The sequence below is a fragment of the Mesoplodon mirus genome (assembly GCF_964341445.2).
Source record: "Mesoplodon mirus genome assembly, chromosome: X".
Lineage (NCBI taxonomy): Eukaryota > Metazoa > Chordata > Mammalia > Artiodactyla > Ziphiidae > Mesoplodon > Mesoplodon mirus.
In genome coordinates this window covers 6911426-6930880 of record NC_138981.1, presented here as the reverse complement: position 1 = coordinate 6930880, position 19455 = coordinate 6911426, and the positions used below count along the sequence as shown (strand labels likewise).

The 19455-nt window shown below is 48.5% G+C and overlaps 1 protein-coding gene across 5 annotated transcripts in view; it reads right to left on the bottom strand.

Moving 5' to 3' along the window:
- Nucleotides 1-19455, bottom strand: part of SHROOM2 (shroom family member 2) — a 142397-nt gene that overhangs the window by 57482 nt on the left and 65460 nt on the right. For 4 of the 5 annotated variants that reach the window (XM_082610558.1, XM_082610560.1, XM_082610557.1 and 1 more), the window contains exon 3: nt 5830-5961. The exons of the other annotated variant lie outside the window; for it this stretch is intronic. In XM_082610558.1, coding sequence (XP_082466684.1) covers nt 5830-5961 — 132 coding nt within the window. The remainder of the gene's footprint in view (nt 1-5829; nt 5962-19455) is intronic. 5 annotated transcript variants of the gene reach the window in all.

The window sequence follows — 19455 nt, the reverse complement described above, 5'->3', positions numbered from 1 at the left end:
CCACAAATATGCGCACACGCAGAGATACACACACAGACACACAGAGGTACACATATACACTCACACATGCACTTGTGTACACGCCCCACAGCCACACTACTGCTGTTACCATCATCCTTCTAATAGACCAGTGAGGACACTGGCCACTAACCTCAGCTGACTGGACAGCTCCATGAGGCCAGGAGGAACATCTCCAAGCCAACAACATCCATGGTGTTGTACCATGTTTGCCTTGCATTAGCCCTTCTGACCCCAAAATGTGGGCTCCAGAGAAGCCAGGTTGACCAGCAAACACACCCCACTTCCACCAGCTCACCATTCTAACATCCTCTCTCTCACAGTTACCAAGGAACCACCAGGCCTGGCACATGGGCTGTGAAGCCCCCTGGTTTCCCCTGTACCTCCACACAGCAACCTGGGGGTTGGGGAGACAGTGCTGGTGTTTAACAGAATTTCCTGGGGAGCTTTGGCCAAAAAACCTGCCCAGCAATAAGTAATGTGGTGGCTGTGGACACGTGGGTGATGCGGACAGCCATCCCACTCGGCTGGCCCAAAGGGATTCAGCCAGAAAGGGAAGTCTCCAGGCTCCTATTTATCAGCTGGACAACATAAATGAGGAAGCACACTAGCTTGTCCTTTCTCTTGGTGTTTTATTTTTTGTTTTCAAGCATTATACACCTGCCTACTCAGTGAAAAAATTTAGAATCCTACCAGTAACGGGGTGTCCACGGCCTTTTCTCATCAGAAAAAGAACATCATTCTGAGGTCAAGAAAGACGCTATTTAAAACACAACAATCCAAAACCTATAGGACACAGCAAAAGCAGTTCTAAGAGGGACGTTTAGAGCAATACAAGCTTACCTCAGGAAACAAACAACTCAAACAACCTAACCTTATACCTAAAGGAACTACAAAAAGAAACAAAGCCCAAAGTTAGCAGAAGAAAAGAAATCATGAAGACTGGAGCAGAAATAAATGAAATACAGACTAAAAAACCATTAACAAAGATCAAAAAAACTAAAAGCTGATTCTTCGAAAAGGTAAACAAAATTGATAAATCTTTAGCCAGACGCATCAAGAAAAAAAGAGGGCCCCAAATCAATAAAATCAGAAATGAAAAAAGCTATAACTAATACCACAGAAACACAACCTAGAAGAAATGGACAAATTTCTAGGAAAGGACAATCTCCCAAGACCGAAAATAGAAAATACGGGCTTCCCTGGTGGCACAGTGGTTGAGAGTCCCCCTGCCGATGTAGGGGACACGGGTTCGTGCCCCGGTCCGGGAAGATCCCACATGACGCGGAGTGGCTGGGCCCGTGAGCCATGGCCGCTGAGCCTGCACGTCTGGAGCCTGTGCTCCGCAACGAGAGAGGCCACAACAGTGAGAGGCCCGCGTACCGCAAAAAAGAAAAAAAAGAAAGTAGAAAATACGAACAAACCAATTACCAGTAATGAAACTCAATCTAAAATAAATAAATAAATAACTCCCAACAAACAAAAGTCCAGGACCAGATGGCTTCATCTGGTGAACTAATGCCTTTCCTTCTCAAACTATTCTAAAAATTGCAAAGGAAGGAATGCTCTGAACTCATTCTACAGGGCCAGCATCACCCTGATACAAAAACCAGACAGAGATATCACAGAAAAATAAAATTACAGGTCAGTACCACTGATGCACATACATGAAAAGTCCTCAACAAAATATTCGCAAACTGAATCCAAAAAATATATTAAAAGCATCATACACCATGATCAAGCGGAATTTATCCCAGGGATGCAAGGATGGTCCCATATCTACAAATCAACCCATGTGATACACCACATTAACAAATTGAAGGTTGAAAACCATATGATCATCTCAAGAGATGCAGAAAAAGGTTTTGACAAAATTCAGCATCCATTATGATAACAACGCTCAACAAAGTGGGCACAGAGGGGACGTACCTCAACATAATAAACGCCATCTATGACAAACCCACAGCTAACATCATACTCAACAGTGAAAAGCTGAAGGCATTTCCTCTAAGATCAGGAACAAGACAAGGATGCCCACTCTCACCACTTTTATTCAACATACTTTTGGAAGTCTTAGCCACAGCAATCAAAGAGAAAGCAATAAAAGGAATCCAAACTGGAAAGGAAGAAGTCAAACTGTCACTGCTTGCAGATGACGTGATACTATACAGCAAGTCCCCTACATACGAACCTTCAAGTTGAGAACTTTCAAAGACGGCAACATGCATTCGCCTGTCCAATCACGTAAGTTAATTCACGTGTCTGGTACATTGTCACGTGCGTGCATCCTCTACAAGTGGCTGTGCTTCTGTGTACTGTACGGTACTGTGTAGGGTACAGTAGTACAGGATCTTTATTTCAAGCTAGATCTGCAAGAGGATGATTTCATTGAACTCTTTGCTGTGTAACACGAGGAGCTTACTAATGAAGACCTGATAGAACTGGAGGCCCAGAGAAAGGACAAAGAGGAACAAGAGGAAGAAGAAGTAGCTGAAGAACCGAGGAGATTCACGATGCAGGAAATGGCGAGGGAATTTTCTTTATTTGAGAAGGCACTATTAGTTTTTGAGGCACAGGACCCGAACATAGAACGGTACACAAAGGCTGCAGCAGCTGTTCAGGATGCAATCCAGTGTTACCGTGTCATCTATGAGAAAAAAAGTGCTACTACCCAGACATCACTGGATCGTTTTTTCAAGAGGGTCGATAGAATTGAATCCAGCAAGGAACCAGCACCTGTGCCATCAACGTCAGGAGTGAGTGACATGGCAGCGTGTCCTCCGTCTCCTACTGCTGACGATCCCTCAACTCCACCATCTCCCACCTCCTCTCCCTCCTGCAGTCAGTAACTCTTCTGGCCTGTTCACTCAATGCCAGCCCCTGGATGCCAGCTGTTGTACTGGACTACTGTAGTTTTCAAGGTACTGTACTGTAAGATTAAAAGTTTATTTTTTGTGTTTGTTTATTTTTATGTATCCTTTGTGTGGAAAGTATTATAAACCTATTAAACAGTACAGTACTATATAGCCGACTGTGTTAGTTGGGTACCTAGGCTAACTTTGTTGGACTTAACAAACTGGACTTACAAACGTGCTCTCAGAACAGAACTCGTTCATATGTAGGGGACTTCCTGTACATAGAAAATCCTAAAGATGCCACCAAAAAACTATTAGAGCTCATCAATGAATTTGGTCAAGCTGTAGGATACAAAATCTTTGTATTGATTGAAACGTGTTGCATACTAACAATGAACTATCTGACAGAGAAACTAAGGAAACAATCCCATTTACCACTGCATCAAAAAGAACTAAATACCTAGGAATAAATCTAACCAAGGAGGTAAAAGACCTATACTCAGAAAACTGTATGACACTGATGAAGGAAACTGAAGATGACATACACAGATGGAAATCTATACCGTGTTCATGGACTGGAAGAATACTGTTAAAATGACTATACTACCCAAGGCAATCTACAGATTCAATGCAATCCCTATCAAAACACCAAGGGCATTTTTCACAGAACAAGAATAAATAATTTTAATATTTTCATGGAAACATGAAAGACCCTGAAGAGCCAAAACAATCTTGAGAAAGAAGAACAGAGCTGGAGGTATCACAATCCCTGACTTCAGACTATACCACAAAGCTACAGTCATCAAACAATATGGTACTGGCACAACAACAGACACATATAACAATGAAACAGAATACAGAGCCCAGAAGTAAACCCACACACTTATAGTCTATTAATCCACAACAAAGGAGGCAAGAATATACAGTGAAGAAAAGACAGCCTCTTCAATAAGTGGTGCTGGGAAAACTGGACAGCGACATGTAAAAGAATGAAATTAGAACACTCTCTAACACCATACACAAAAATAAACTCAAAATGGATTAAAGACCTAAATTTAAGACCAGAAACCATAAAACTCCTAGAGGAAAACATAGGCAGAACACTCTTTGATATAAACTGTAGCAATATGTTTTGGGATCTGTCTCCTAAGACAAAGGAAAGAAAAGCAAAAATACACAAATGGGACCTAATTAAAAGTAAAGGCGGGCCTCCCTGGTGGCGCAGTGGTTGAGAGTCCGCCTGCCGATGCAGGGGATGCGGGTTCGTGCCCCGGTCTGGGAGGATCCCATATGCCGCGGAGCGGCTGGGCCCGTGAGCCATGGCCGCTGGGCCTGCGCGTCCGGAGCCTGTGCTCCGCAACGGGAGAGGCCACAGCAGTGAGAGGCCCGCATACCACAAAAAAAAAAAAAAAAAAGTAAAGGCTTTTTAAATTAATTAATTAATTAATTAATTATGGTTGTGTTGGGTCTTCATTGCTGTGTGCAGCCTTTCTGTAGTTGCGGTGAGTGGGGGCTACTCTTCCTTGCGGTACACGGGCTTCTTATTGTGGTGGCTTCTCTTGTTGTGGAGCACGGGCTCTAGGCACGTGGGCTTCAGCAGTTGTGGCTCGCGGGCTCTAGAGCATAGGCTCAGTAGTTGTGGCACACAGGCTTAGTTGCTCCACTGCATGTGGGATCTTCCCGGACCAGGGCTCGAACCCGTGTCCCCTGCATTGGCAGGCAGATTCTTAACCAGAGCACCACCAGGGAAGTCCCGAAAATTAAAGGCCTTTTTTTTTTCACAGGAAAGGAAACCCATCGACAAAATGAAAAGACAACCTACTGAATGGGAGAAGATATTTGCAAATGAATATGACCAATGAGGGGTTAATATGCAAAATATATAAACAGCCCATCCAACTCAATATCTAAAAAAACAAACCTGATTTAAAAATGTGCAGAAGACCTGAACAGACATTTTTCCAAAGGAGACATATAGATGGCACATGGAAAGTACTCAACACCACTAATCAGAGAAACGCAAATCAAAACCACAATGAGGTATCACCTCACACGTGCCAGAATGGCCGTCATCAAAAAGACAACAAATAACAACTGCTGGTGAGGACGTGGAGAAAAGGGAACACTTGTTCACTATTGGTGGGTATGTAAACTGGTGCAGCCACTGTGGAAAAGAGTATGGAGGTTCCTCAAAAAACTAAAAATAGGACTACCATATGATCTAGCAATTCCACTCCTGGGTATAGACCCAAAGAAAATGAGAACACTGATTTGAAAAGATACATGCACCCCAATGTTCCTAGCAGCGTTATTTACAAGGAGTCAAGATATGGAAGGAACCTAAGTGTCCATCAACAGATGAACAGATTAAGAAGATTGGTATATATTATATATATATATATATACACACACACACACAATGGAATACTGCTCAGCCATAAAAAAGAATGAAATTTTGCCATTTGCATCAACATGGATGGGCCTAGAGGGGTATGACGCTTAATGAACTAAGTCAGACAGAGAAAGACAAATACTGTATGGTATCAGTTATATGTGGAATCTAAAAAAACAAACAAATGAATATAACAGAACAGAAGCAGACTCACAGACATAGAGAACAAATTAGTGGTTCCCAGTGGGGAGAGGGAAGGGCGAAGGGGAAAGGTCGGGGTAGGGGAGGAAGAGGTATAAACTATAAAATAAAGAAGCTACAAGGATATATTGTACAGCACAGAGAACGGAGCCAATACTTTAGGATACCTTTAAATGGAGTATAAGCTATAGAAATTTTGCATCACTATGTTGCACACCGGAAATGAATAATATCGTAAATTAACTGTACCTCAACAAAAACTAAAATAAAGCGAGAAATGCACCATTACGACAAGGCAGGGAAGTCATGAGTGTGGCAGAAAGTGAAACCAGCTTCCCATCCCGGCGGGAAAGGCGTGCCTACCTGGCGTGGTGCTGGCCTGGCCACAAAGGGCAGGAGCTGGCAGAGGGGAATGGAGATGCCGATGTCTCGGGGTGGCTGTCGGAGAACTTGGTGACGTGCCAGGAGTGCGGCCTCCAGCTCAGCTCATTCCTCCTGAAAAAGGATGCAGATGACTCAGGGACTTCACACCAAGGACAACTTCAGGCCAAGAAAGGAGCGAGAGGCAGAAACGATTCCTGGGTGATTTACTGCATTGCCGTCAGGTGCTTCCCATTGCATCTGGGCACCAACGCTCTTTGTACAGATTCGTTACCGGAGAACATCCCCGGGTGAGAATCACAGGCTCCAGAATGTGAACCAGCCCTTAGGCTTCCAAATTTATTCTAAGTAAGTACATGAATCTTGCCCACGACCCCCGCTGCCCCATCCCCAAGACACAGCAGCATCTTCTGTCTGTCCGGTGTCAGTGCAACTTAGCACAGGCCCTTAGCCTCTTTGAGGAGAAGGCGCTGGGCTGCAGAAAAGCTTGAGCTGGGTCCCACAGAGTTTTGACTGCATTTATTTATTCACTCACTTAACTAAGTGCACACAGCTACCCTGTAGTTAACGGGGACTGGTGGACACGTATTCCTCTGAGCCTCCCAGAGCGTCCGAAGTCATCTAAGGGTTCCTGTCGTGGGAATCACCACGCCCTAAGACCAACAGGCTCCTGTCCATTCCTGCCAGGGCTTCTGAACGTGGCAGGAGCCTTCCCTGCCCCCCTCCACCGTCCCCACCATCCATGGGTGGCTTATTAGGTTTTTGACCACACCTGCCCAGGTATGAAAAAGCATGTCCAGGGCTTCCCTGGTAGCGCAGTGGTTGAGAGTCCGCCTGCCAATGCAGGGGACGCGGGTTTGTGCCCCGGTCCGGGAAGATCCCACATGCCGCGGAGCGGCTGGGCCCGTGAGCCATGGCCGCTGAGCCTGTGTGTCCGGAGCCTGCGCGTCCAGAGCCTGTGCTCCGCAACGGGAGAGGCCACAACAGTGAGAGGCCCGCATACCGCAAAAAAAAAAAAAAAAAAAAAAAGCATGTCCAGTTGGAAATCCCTGCCCCCGCTGTAGGAAAATCACAGGGCCTCCAGGGGAAAGCTGCTGCATGAGCACACCGCCCATGCTCGCCCCTCCTCCTCCTGCAATTTAAGACGGATCTAACCTCACCAGGGACACTTGACAGCCCAATGAAGATTGGAGAAAGGGTTCAACTGAGCCTCTAAGTACCTGACGGGGATCAAACATTCTTCCAACAGGCAAAAAATTAAAGAATATTATGCAACAACGAATATTAAAGAAAACCCAGAAAGCATTTATAACAAAAACCTTCTGATGGGGCTTCCCTGGTGGCGCAGTGGTTGAGAGTCCGCCTGCCGATGCAGGGGACACGGGTTCGTGCCCCAGTCTGGGAGGATCCCACATGCCGCGGAGCGGCTGGGCCCGTGGGCCATGGCCACTGAGCCTGCGCATCCGGAGCCTGTGCTCTGCAACGGGAGAGGCCACAACAGTGAGAGGCCCGCGTACCGCAAAAAAAAAAAAAAAACCTTCTGATGGTTCAGAAACGAGGAGAAATACACGGGTGGCAAAATGTGGAATGTGTTGACTTTTTGATAGCTTCCCACGAGCTAAAGCATAAAACAGACGAATTCATCACACCACAGAAGTAAAGGGATTGTAAAACCAAAACTGTACCTCATAAAGTTTCTCAAAATCCTCGTAAGGAAGGTTCTGGCCACGTGAATTTCATTTTCAGATGGCTTTTTATGTGCTATACAATCCGTAATGTCTGTCATCTTCCTTTACAGGTAATTAATGAAGGAAACAAACTAGACAAACTGCAGGCAGAGGAGAAAGAGGCTTGGAAAAGAAAACGCCTTACACCCTGTGGTAACATATTTCAACTCTGTAATTGGCATGAGTGGGGAACCAGCTGGTTTACAGGGGCAGTCGTGCCCTTTGAGAAGAGTAAATGTTTCTCCTCTTATTTTAAAGGATAATATACCGGCAGACCTTGGAGATGTTTCGGGTTGGGTTCCAGACCACCACAATAAAGTGAATATTGTAATAAAGCTAGTCACGTGAACTTTTTGGTTTCCCAGTGCATATAAAAGTTATGTTTACACTATACTATAGTCTACCAGGTGTGCAATAGCATTATGCCTTAAAAAGCACAAGGTACATACCTTAATTTTAAAAGACTTTATTGCTGAAAAACACTATTAACCGAGCCCTAGTAACATCAAGGATCACTGATCACCATAACAAATATGATAGTGGAGAAGTCTGAAATAGTGTGAGGATTACCAAAATGTGAGACACAAAGTGAGCCAGTGCTGTTGGAAAAATGCTGCCAACAGACTTGCTTGCCACAGGGTTACTACAACCTTCCATTTGTAAAAAAACAAAACAAAACACGCAGTATCTGTGAAACACAATTAAGTGAAGCACAACACAGCAAGGTATGTCTGTACACAGATATATGCCTCTACTTCGAGAAGACATAGTCAAAGTTAAGGTACTAATTGGAGCTTTAAAAAAAAAAAAAAAAAAAAGGAAAACACAGTGAAAAGGGTGGTACCTAGAAGCTCTAAGTGAGGAATCATGGCTCCTGGGGAGACTGAAATTTTCCTACATACGTGGCTCTCATCAGGTCCTCAGACTTTCCTAGAGCACAGTGAACATATCTGGGAATCGAGGAAGGTTCAGGCAGTTTCTGTCTGTCAGCCCCTCTGATGGCTAAAACTGGATTCTTCTGATGAGAGGAGGAGGACATGTGGCTGAGGGCTGGTCTCTCCATCACAAGCCCGTGACCACGCTGGGCAGGAAAGCTCTGGGGACCGAACGCTCTGGCGCCACCTAGCGTTCCCAAATGGAACAGAAATGGCAGGGGCCGATTTAAGGCTCTCGTTTCAACAGACGATGGTGTTTCTTCCCACACAAGATACGCACTCCAGGTGGCTTTAAACCACCCGGGTCCCTGGAAGTCTGGGGCCGTGAGGGGTGCAACAGGCCAGAGGCTGTGCCAAAACAGGTGGGCAAGATGCCCCGATGTGAGGGCCTCGGAGAACTCGGACCACGTGGTACCTGGTGGTACCTGGTTAGGGGTTAACCGCCCTGCCCCCTCAGGGGGCCAACACGTGTCAGAAGGAAACGCACACACAGCAGGTATGCAGCGAACCACACCCGAACCTTCCTCTCCTGGCGGGCGGGACGTCTGCTATGTCTGCTACAGCTGGACCAGCCCCCCACAGACATCAAACAGGAACAGAAGGGAGAGCTGTGAAAGGAACGCCCCGTCCGCAGGCCACGCAGTCAGACACAAGCCGGCTCGGCTGGGGAGACCAGCAAGGACGCCCCTTCCGGGAGGAGGAAGGACGGCCCGGCTGAGCCCAGAGACATCCAAGGCCATGCCTCTGGGCAAGGCGGTGTGGTCCGCGATGCCAGGAAGGAAACGGCCGTGACCTGGCCGGGGTGCGGGGGCTGACCCCTCCTGGGTGTGCAGCTGCACAATCCTGCCAGCTCCGGAAACGCAACGGGGCTGAGTCCAAGTCACGCCCACGGGAGACTAACAGTCACCACCATGGTCACCCCAGTGTACAGGGAAGAAATCCTTTTCATTCAAATGGCTACCGCTGCTCGGAAATCTTCAAGAATAGGCATATTGTAGAAAACATGAAACATTTAAAAATTAAAATGCGATTAAGACAGTGAAGGGGGATAACCCGTGATCTGAAGGTGAACGGGGGGTAACATCTCTGCATTTCTGTCCCCCCGCTTCAGACAGCTGAGAGCATCGTGCAGACTTGGCGGGGCCCTTTCTCTCTGCAGCCCGCCTGGTTCGGTGAGCATTCCTCCAGGCCACTGTCGCTCTTCCAAAATGTCATTTTCAATATGGCATAATATTCTTCCACATAAATACTGAAAAGCAATGCTGCTGACTATGAACACCGGGTTTTCTGGCTTCCAAATCCAATTATTCACCCTAATGAGGGTTCTCTGAAACCTCTCCCACGAGGTGCACACCAAAATTAATCTAAATTTACTTCAATTTTCAAAAATAATTTTTTATGCTGGGTAGTCTTTTTTTTTTTTTTTTGAAAGGAAGGGGTTTAGATCACCAATATAAAAAATGCTAGGATACCAATGAAAATTAAGAACGGATCTAGATACAGAAAATTCATTCTTAAAAAGGAAGTATTAAAATAAGGGCTTCAATGAAATGTTTCTCATTCAGAGAAACAGCAGAATGCCCTCAAAAAAAAAAAAAAAAAAAAATCACGTGAACGCCGGGTTATTTTCCTAACCCTTCCCAGCGCAGCCAACAGGCGCTGCCTCAGAAAATAAACGCAGTCCGCATGTGGTCCCCACGAGCGCGGGTGGGGGGCTGACAGTACCAGGCCTGCAGGCTGGGAAGCCAACGGGAAGGGCCTGGCGGGACACCGGGACGGGGGCACCACAGGGTGTGTTGGCTGCAGGCGACACTGGCGATGGGAACAGTCCTCGGGGAAAATAAAACCAACAGTGATGCTTGGGGCATCTTAGAAGCAAGCGTCAAGGGGGGGCGGCAGTGGGGAGGGGCCTTCCAGATAAAGGGCAGGCTGGAAAATTCCTCAAATGCTCCCCAGTGAGTCCTGCGGGTGACGGGAGTGGGTTCCGGGCAAGGAGCCCCCAGAGCTTAGGGAGGGAGGGTGTGCGGAGGCCCCGAGGGACAGGCCCACAGCGGGGACAGGCCCTCGAGATACTGGGCTGGAGGAGGGCGACAACTGCAAACACCCTTTTTATTCTTTAAAAGTGAAACAAACACATAAAAACCACCACCCTACAGACACAAAATGAAGCCTGCCCTGAGCTGCTGCTTCCTTCCCGTGCCGGTCAAGCCTCTAGAGGACAGATGCTGACCGGCCTCTCCCTCTCCCGAGCTGTCTCTACCTTCTACCACACCAGTCTCCCTGCAACTCAGCTCTGGCAGCTCCTGCCCTCACCCCACCACCCTCAGCTGCTCCCAATTGCCACTGAGTGAAGCCCACACCCCCCCCCCGCCCCGCGATACTGTGATCTTGCCGCCGGGGCACAGCCTGTGCCGGGACGGCTGTGTTTGCACAAGCCCTCAAGGTCATTCAGAGGCGAGCTCAGGTCTGAGACCCGAGACCCGAGCTACCCTTCCTCCCTTCCCCCATCCGCTCTGCCAGCCTCTCTAGGAGGTCCGGGCATCACTGACTTAGGTCCACGTCTGTATCTCAAAGCTGGCTCAGCCTTCAAAGCACAGCCTGACTGCTGAGCTCGGCTCCGGCCTGACTTCCTTCTGCCAGAGGCGCCACTTGTGAGAGCTTTTCCCGTCCATGCCCATCAGCCCCCTCCGCTGCCAGCGCCCCGAGGGCAGGACCTATGGGTATGACTTCAGCCGCCTGGCTGGAGCACTTCCAACGTACATTACGTGAACGAACAAAAACAGAGGTCAGACCACTCTGTGAATGGCGGAGTTCTTTTCCCCGGCGCTGATCTGACAACACGATGCTGTGGGTGGTGACATCACACTTGATAAAATGGGATAAGCATCCACGAGCTCCTGCCTTTATACGCGAGGAGAAAGAGGTAAAGAGGAAAATTCCCAAATGACCTAAATAGCTGAAACTGATACAAGACATCAAAGCTGCATTTTAAACCAATGCCAGGGCCGAGTAACAGCATTCACACGGGATAAAAGCATCAGGGTTCCGCCCCACGAGGCCGGGGCACCCCTTATCTGTCTCCCAGCAAGGGCAAGTGCACGCCTGTCTCGGCCTCTGGTGTTCCCCGGGTGCATTAGCAGGAAGGACCGCGGAGAACTGTCACACAATGAACTCAGGCAGAACTGGAGCAGACCCACGTGGCTTGGCTAGTTTTCCGTGAAGTTTTGCAAAGGGGGGTGAGGGGCACTACCCCACCCGGCACTACCAGTAATAAAAACGCTTTGTCCAAACCACCCGAGGTCACGGTGCTTGTCCCCAGTTCTCAGAAAGGCACCGATGCAGCTTCTTGGCTACATTTAAACAGAATGGATTTTTCGGTAAAGACACCCCAGACACTCAAATGTGCAACCATTAACCTAACTAAGTACAAGTATACGTAAGGGTATAGAAACAAAATTACGTGCAACGTCCTCTGCCTGCCTTAATACATTAGAAACCATCAGCGTTTCCAAATTAACTTATATCAACATCACTTGCATGCCTTCTAATGAAAAACAAAATCATAACTGTTTACCACTCTCTACTTGGCTTAGAATATGAAACATCTCACCTAGAGATTCAACTGATTCAGTTGGTTAAGCCATACACTAAATCTACATCTGAATAGAAGCAACCTTTCCCCAAATAAAACAATTCTGCTCTATGTGGCTTTTTTTTTCCCCTTCTGATTTTATTTCATAAAAACAAGAGTGGCAAACAGCCCAAACGAGTCGGCATCTGTCCAGGATAAACCTCTGGGTCTACTCTGTTTTAAGAAGAAAATAAGCACAGCAGCAAACAGCCACAATCCCGCAAATGCTCAAAACAGACACTTTTCTCCTGAAATTTGAACGATCAATCTCAGACCACCCTCCAAAAGCAACACCCACCAGCATCCCCAGGAAGACACACACCCTCTATGGGAACATAGTTTCTGCCCCAGGAAGAGCTCTTGGGAGGGGGCGGGGCAGGGGGGAGAAAGGAGAGGAAGTGGGGAGGAGGGAAAAGCAGGAAGGATACAGCCTGCTGACGTCCTATCCATCCCTGTCCTCTTGCTGCTTCAGGAACACCTGCGCTCATCAATGCTGGGGCCACACACAGAGCCACCTGCCCTAGGCCAGCTCCAAGGAGCCAGCAGGGGGGAGCCCGGCACGACACCGGCTTGGTGCAGAACTCACCGCAACGCAGGGACGTCCAGAAACCCACGCACGGGGCAACAAACTTGCTCCTAGCAGGCACGGGTGCCGTCCCTAGACCAGACACCTCCTTTCTTCAGATGTGTCGCCACGCCACCCCATGTGGCCATCCCTTACGGCCTCCTGCAGCGAACCTCCATCCTTGGGTGTTAATCTCCTCCTGAAGGCAAGCTTAGCGGACGTAAGCAGAGTCACGGAAGGGTTTAAGGCCTCCGGCAAAGAGGCAGGAAACATGCGTCAACCCTATGCATAATGTGGCTCTGGCATAAAAACTGCTCGCAGCAGTGGACGGCTCAAGAGTGACACGCACGATGAAGTGACAGGTGAAGTTCGCTGTAAACAGGACTATTACCATATACATGTGGAAGAAAGACCAAAAGAGTCATTACAAGCTATACAATATGATTCACGGCCTGACCGTTAAGAGATATTTTCCCTACAGTGTTTGAACTTCCATGTATGTTTTAGGAGCTGAACGTATGGTAACAACTTCCCTGTGAACGGAGGACAGTGGATGGTATCTCGGTGCTGTGCACACAGAGCTTTTAGTGAGCATTTCACAGCATCGGACGGCAACAGCCTTAACCCAGCACCGGGCGAGAAGCGTCCCCTACTTCAGCACATCTCCGACAGCAAGGGGCTTACCGACGCCTGCATTAATCAGGAAAAGGCCTCAAGTGACCCAGTTTCGGGTCTTAACCTTCTCCAAGCACATTTGCTTAAGCCAGTGGTTTGAGCACTGTGGCCGCCCAGCAAAAGAGCCCGTGGCCCTCAGGGGAATACCAGCGCCCACATCCATCCCACACCTGCCCGTCAGCATCTCCAGGGAGGCGCCGACACCGGGGAAGAAAGTGCAGGCGACAAGTACACAGAGAGACAGACACAGAAGAGATTACCACATCCTCCCCCACTTTCCTGCGAGCAGCACTTCCCTGGCCAAACAAAGAGGGAAGGACAAAGTGCCTGGGAGGCACGGCCAGGCTGCCCCTGCTGGTGCCCGGTTCCTCTGACTCCCAGGCAGATGCCAGGATACCACCTGGACATCTCAAAGGAGAACATGTATGCACCCGGTGGGGCTTCCTGTTACCCTGCTTTGTTTCCAGCCGACACAACTCTGGGAGGAAGGCAGTGCTGGCTCTCACCTGTCTGGGAAAGAAACGTGGCTGGGGAGAGACACTGATCTGGGTCCTTGTCTCCTAAGGCATCGCGCTCTCCCAGTCCTGGCTTCTAAACGATGACAAGATACGCGGTGCCCATGCCCCGTGAAACCAGACGTCACCGCCTCGTGAAGTCAGCCCGCCGCCACCCTCGCCTGGCCGCCGGGTGCCCTGCTCGCAGCACAGGCTGAAGCAAGCCAAGCACACCGAGCGGCTGTCACCAGCGAGAGGGCGTCAGGATGTGATCCACGATGCCCAGTTCGTTCACAAAACCACGGGTATGTGTTTTACACCGAGGCGCGTACACGCCTCTTCCCAGAACCTCCGAGAAAAACCAAGCCCGCGCTGGCCACTCTCGCCCTCAGGACCCTAAGCTGTTTCCAATCTTCATCAGAAAAGCCACCCTTTCTTAAGGTGCCTGGGCTGGGCAGGCAGTTGAGGGTTCGGGCAGCTCATTTATCATTAGGTGATCCTCAGGTAGGGCAACATTTGATATTCATGTGTTGCTGACTCAGTCTATGCATTAACTACAGAGTGCCTTCGGAAACTAACCCCCCCCCTTTTTTTAAGAGTATATGACCCAGGGCTTCCCTGGTGGCGCAGTGGTTAAGAATCCGCCTGCCAACGCAGGGGACGTGGGTTCAAGCCCTGGTCCGGGAAGATCCCACGTGCCACGGAGCAACTAAGCCCGTGCGCCACAACTACTGAGCCTGTGCTGTAGAGCCCGCGAGCCACAACTACTGAGCCCACGTGCCACAATTACTGAAGCCCGCGCGCCTAGAGCCTGTGCTCCACAACAAGAGAAGCCACCGCAATGAGAAGCCCGCACACTGCAACGAAGAGTAGCCCCAGCTCGCTGCAACTAGAGAAAACCCACGCGCAGCAACAAAGACCCAATGCAGCCATAAATAAATAAATAAATAGATAGATAGATAGATAGATAGATAGATAGATAGATAGATAGATAGAACATGATCCATTTTGGAGTTCTACATACAACACTAGTTAGAAAATGCTAACTAATCTCTGAGATACAAGTCAGATTAGCGGTTGCCTAGGGATAAAGAAACACGAGAATGGTGAGATTTAGATAGAGAAGAAAACGTCACTGATTTAAGAGAAATCATGTTAAAAGCACTCACTGGTGCCTTTGTAATAAGGAAATAGTAAGTTAGTATGGAGTTTTTGTTTGTTTGTTTGTTTTTGCGGTACGCAGGCCTCTCACTGCTGTGGACTCTCCCGTTGCGGAGCACAGGCTCCGGACGCGCAGGCTCAGCGGCCATGGCTCACGGGCCCAGCCGCTCCGCAGCATGTGGGATCTTCCCGGACCGGGGCACGAACCCGTGTCCCCTGCATTGGCAGGCGGACTCTCAACCACTGCGCCACCAGGGGAGCCCTAGTATGGAGTTTTAAAAGTCCTTATTATGTGCATTTTTAGTACTTACAACAGTAATTCACCATGTGCCAGACGACAGCAACAGATCCTAGTATTAACTAATTAACCATTTTGTAGAATTTTATTCATATTTCTAGGCAAAACCACCGTTTCAGACTTTTCTAATAGGCAAAAATAATACCCACACACAGTATTAAAATTTAATCCAAAATTACCTTTAAAAAATTTAAAAACACCTAAGTTTGTTTTTAAAAGTGTGCTTGAAAAAAAAAACACTTGGACCAACTGCTTGGTTTAGTCTTATATTGGGTTATATGTGTTACTTAGAATATTAAGCTCTATGTAAACTAGATAATCATTCTGCATACCCCTCACTTAAAGGGAAACCAGGTATGCGGATTACAAAAGTGGGATTCTATACCAGGGCTCCCATCAACCCTTCACAGCCAAAGTTTGATCCATCTCCCCACAAGTCTGTTGGATACGCAGTCACTCCACCGCGAACGGGCCGGGCCCCCAAGCCTTCTCTGTCCTACCCCCAGTTCTCATGGTGTGTACTCCAAACAGAACTCACATCATCCGGTTTTTAGATCCTTAACTATGTTCCTTGAATTCAAAAAAGCAAGCTTCTGAACACATGGAATGATGCCCAACCTTGGTCATAATGACAGGAATGCCCATTTCAACAATAAAAGCATCTGTCACCTATCACATCCACAAACCCAACAGAAACAAACTTCACAATGCACGGCACTTTCTGCCTCAAAACCTCCCACGCTAGGAATGGATCAGGACGGCCTATACGCACACATGTGTGGGGTCTCGTGTACAAAAGCATCACACCGCAGCACTGTCTGCTGTACGCCGGAAGCACCATAAATGTCCACACACAGAGGATCTGCTAGACACACAGCAGAGTATCCAGACCGTGGAGCCGCACGGGGTCAGGAGGAATCTTGAGTCGGAGCACTGAACCTGGACCAACCCCCATTTTCATGTGTAACACATAAGTAGGTACCTGTTTCTAAAAGGAAACCTAAGAGATTAGTACTGATACGGCCGCTCTCCGGAGCGGCAAAACGGGAGGAGGAGAGGGGCTGGCAGAAAGGCTGACGTGTGCCCCCCAATTCCCGTTCCAAAGTGAATGTTTTCCCACGCCCACATGTGACTCTGAGTACTCATAAATGCGGCATAAAAAGTCACTCTTGGAGTAATTGTAGCCGGCATTCCAACACCCACCCCTTAGGGTGAGCCTGTCTGTCTTGATCACAGAGCAATAAGCAGAGCCTCCTGGGGGCACCGCCCAGAACAGGGCACAGCTGACCGCCTCCTGGGGACCAAACCTCCTGCTGAGTCCTGTGCACACATCACACGGAACCCCAAAGGCCTCTCCTCTTTAAAAGTGCAACGAGGGCTTCCCTGGTGGCGCAGTGGTTGAGAGTCCGCCTGCCGATGCAGGGGACACGGGTTCGTGCCCCGGTCCGGGAGGATCCCACATGCCGCGGAGCGGCTAGGCCCGTGAGCCATGGCCGCTGAGCCTGCACGTCCGGAGCCTGTGCTCCGCAACGGGAGAGGCCACAACAGTGAGAGGCCCGCATACCACAGAAAAAAAAAAAAAAAAAAATTGCAACGAGCTCGACATTTTTATCATCAGAGAAGTAATACACTTAGACTGTGCACTTAATGGATAAGACGGTAAGTTTTGTTATGTGTATTTTACCACAATTAAAAATTAAAACTTTTTTTCATGGGGCCTATACAGTTCTATAACTGCTTGTATGTGTTCCACTCAACTGGACTTTGAGGGGCATCTTTCCATGTCAGGAAATACTGACACCATTTTTTTTTCCATAAATTTATTTTACTTATTTACTTTTGGCTGTGTTGGGTCTACATCGCTGCGCGCGGGCTTTCTCAGTCCCCTCTGCGGTGCGCAGGCCTCTCACTGCGGTGGCCTCTCCCGTTGCAAAGCACGGGCTCCAGGCGTGCAGGCTTCAGTAGGTGTGGCTTGCGGGCTCTAGCATGCAGGCTCAGTAGCTGTGGCGCACGGGCTTAGTTGCTCCGCAGCATGTGGGATCTTCCCGGACCAGGGCTCGAACCCGTGTCCCTTGCATAGGCAGGCGGATGGATTCTTAACCACTGTGCCACCAGGGAAGCCCGCTGCCACCACTTTTTAATTTTGTAATAGCACTTGTATTCTTTTTAAAAAATTTTATTGATGTATAGATTTATAATGTGTTCATTTCTGCTGTACAGCAGAGACTCAGTTATACACATATATATATATTTTTTCATATTTTATTCCATTACGGCCTGTCACAGGATGTTGACTAGAGTTCCCTGTGCTCTACAGTAGGACCTTGTTGTTTACCCATTCTATATATAATAGTTTGCATCTGCTAATCCCCCCCTCCGAATCCACCCCTCCCCCACCCCCCTTTGGCAACCACCAGTCTGTGTTCTGTATCTGGGAGTCTGTTTCTGCTGTGTAGATAAGTTCATTTGGCTGTCAGCATTTGTAACAGCAGCAGTCTGCAGTATGGATGGTCCCTAATTCACTTCAGTCATTGCCTTTGGCTGAATATCTAGGATCCAGGAAATGAAATTCTCAGTCCAAAATAGGCCTTTTGACACATGTTGCCAAACCACTCACCAGAAAGTCTCATCAGCATTACATCCAATAAGCACTTGTTTCCCCGCATCTCAGCACCAATGGGCACTGCTATTCCATTAGATCTCGGCCAGCTGGAGAATCAAAACCTAGTTTGTAAGTACATGTGTCAATCCCTAGTTAAACGTCTTTTTAAACACGTGTTTCCTATGTGCATTTCTCATATTAGGAACTGCCTATGAGCGTCTTTCATCCAACTTTCTACTGGGGTGCAAATTCCCTCCTTTATAGCTGTCATTACTAAACCAACTTTATTACACACCTGCTTTTTTTTTTTGGACCCTAGAATAAGATCTGACATTGACCAACATTTTACTTTCACCTTGTGAGATGCAACCGGTGTAAATACTCATGCAGCCTGATTCCGTCCCCCAGGATGTGTCGCTGGCTCGGTTTTACTTGCTGCTGCCTGCCCTGGGCTGGCCGATGTCACACTGACCGGTTGTACTGAACGAGCACCTCAGTGTCAGCGTCCCCATCAGGCCCTCCAATGACGCCCGTCCCGGTGCAGTTCAAATCAATTCAATTCAGCAAGTCCAAGCCCTTCATTTGCCCTTGCGCATCGGGCACTGCGCTAAGAAGCTACATACTGGCGAGACGGTTTGCTCACCGCGTCAACGAAGCCAGCGCTCTCCCTGTGGGGGAGACGGACAGCAAGCCAACGAGCCGTCTGTGTGTTCTGGGGGCTCGGGCAGCCCCGCAATGGAGACATTTCAGGTGGTGGTTTATAACCGCTGTCTCCCCTGTGTGGGTCAAGTGTCCCTCACCATCACCAGCACTCCACCAAGCCTAACGGAATCCTGCGAGAACTTCACACGTCCTGCCTTAGGAGGCTTAATAAGGCGACCTCAAAGAAATTATACACCATGATGGCACCCGTCATGTCCCTTGCTCCCCCAGAAGCCTCCAAAATGGCCATTCTGAGACTTCAGTTTTCTGATTTACAAGGAGGACAGCCTATTCCACTGAGAAATGAGGCTGCTACATTAATGTGGCAAAGAATGAAATTTTTTCCTTCTTCGTTTCTGAACCCCCTCCTTGGATGCTCTTTTGGTCCCCCAAAAATAAATACATAAAAAGTCCACAGGGATATGTCTTCAAGTCTGTACTAAAAACTGAAGGCCTTGAGTCAATTTACTTTGTAAAATATACAGCCAGGTTTCCCTGGTGGCGCAGTGGTTAAGAATCCGCCTGCCAATGCAGGGGACACGGGTTCGAGCCCTGGTCCGGGAAGATCCCACATGCCGTGGAGCAACTAAGCCTGTGCGCCACAGCTACTGAGCCTGTGCTCTAGGGCCCACGAGCCACAACTGCTGAAGCCTGTGTGCCACAACTACTGAAGCCCGCGCGCCTACGGCCCGTGCTCCGCAGCAAGAGAAGCCACCACAGTGAGAAGCCCGTGCACCGCAACGAAGAGTAGCCCCCGCTCGCCGCAACTAGAGAAAGCCCGCGCACAGCAACAGACCCAATGCAACCCAAAATAAGCA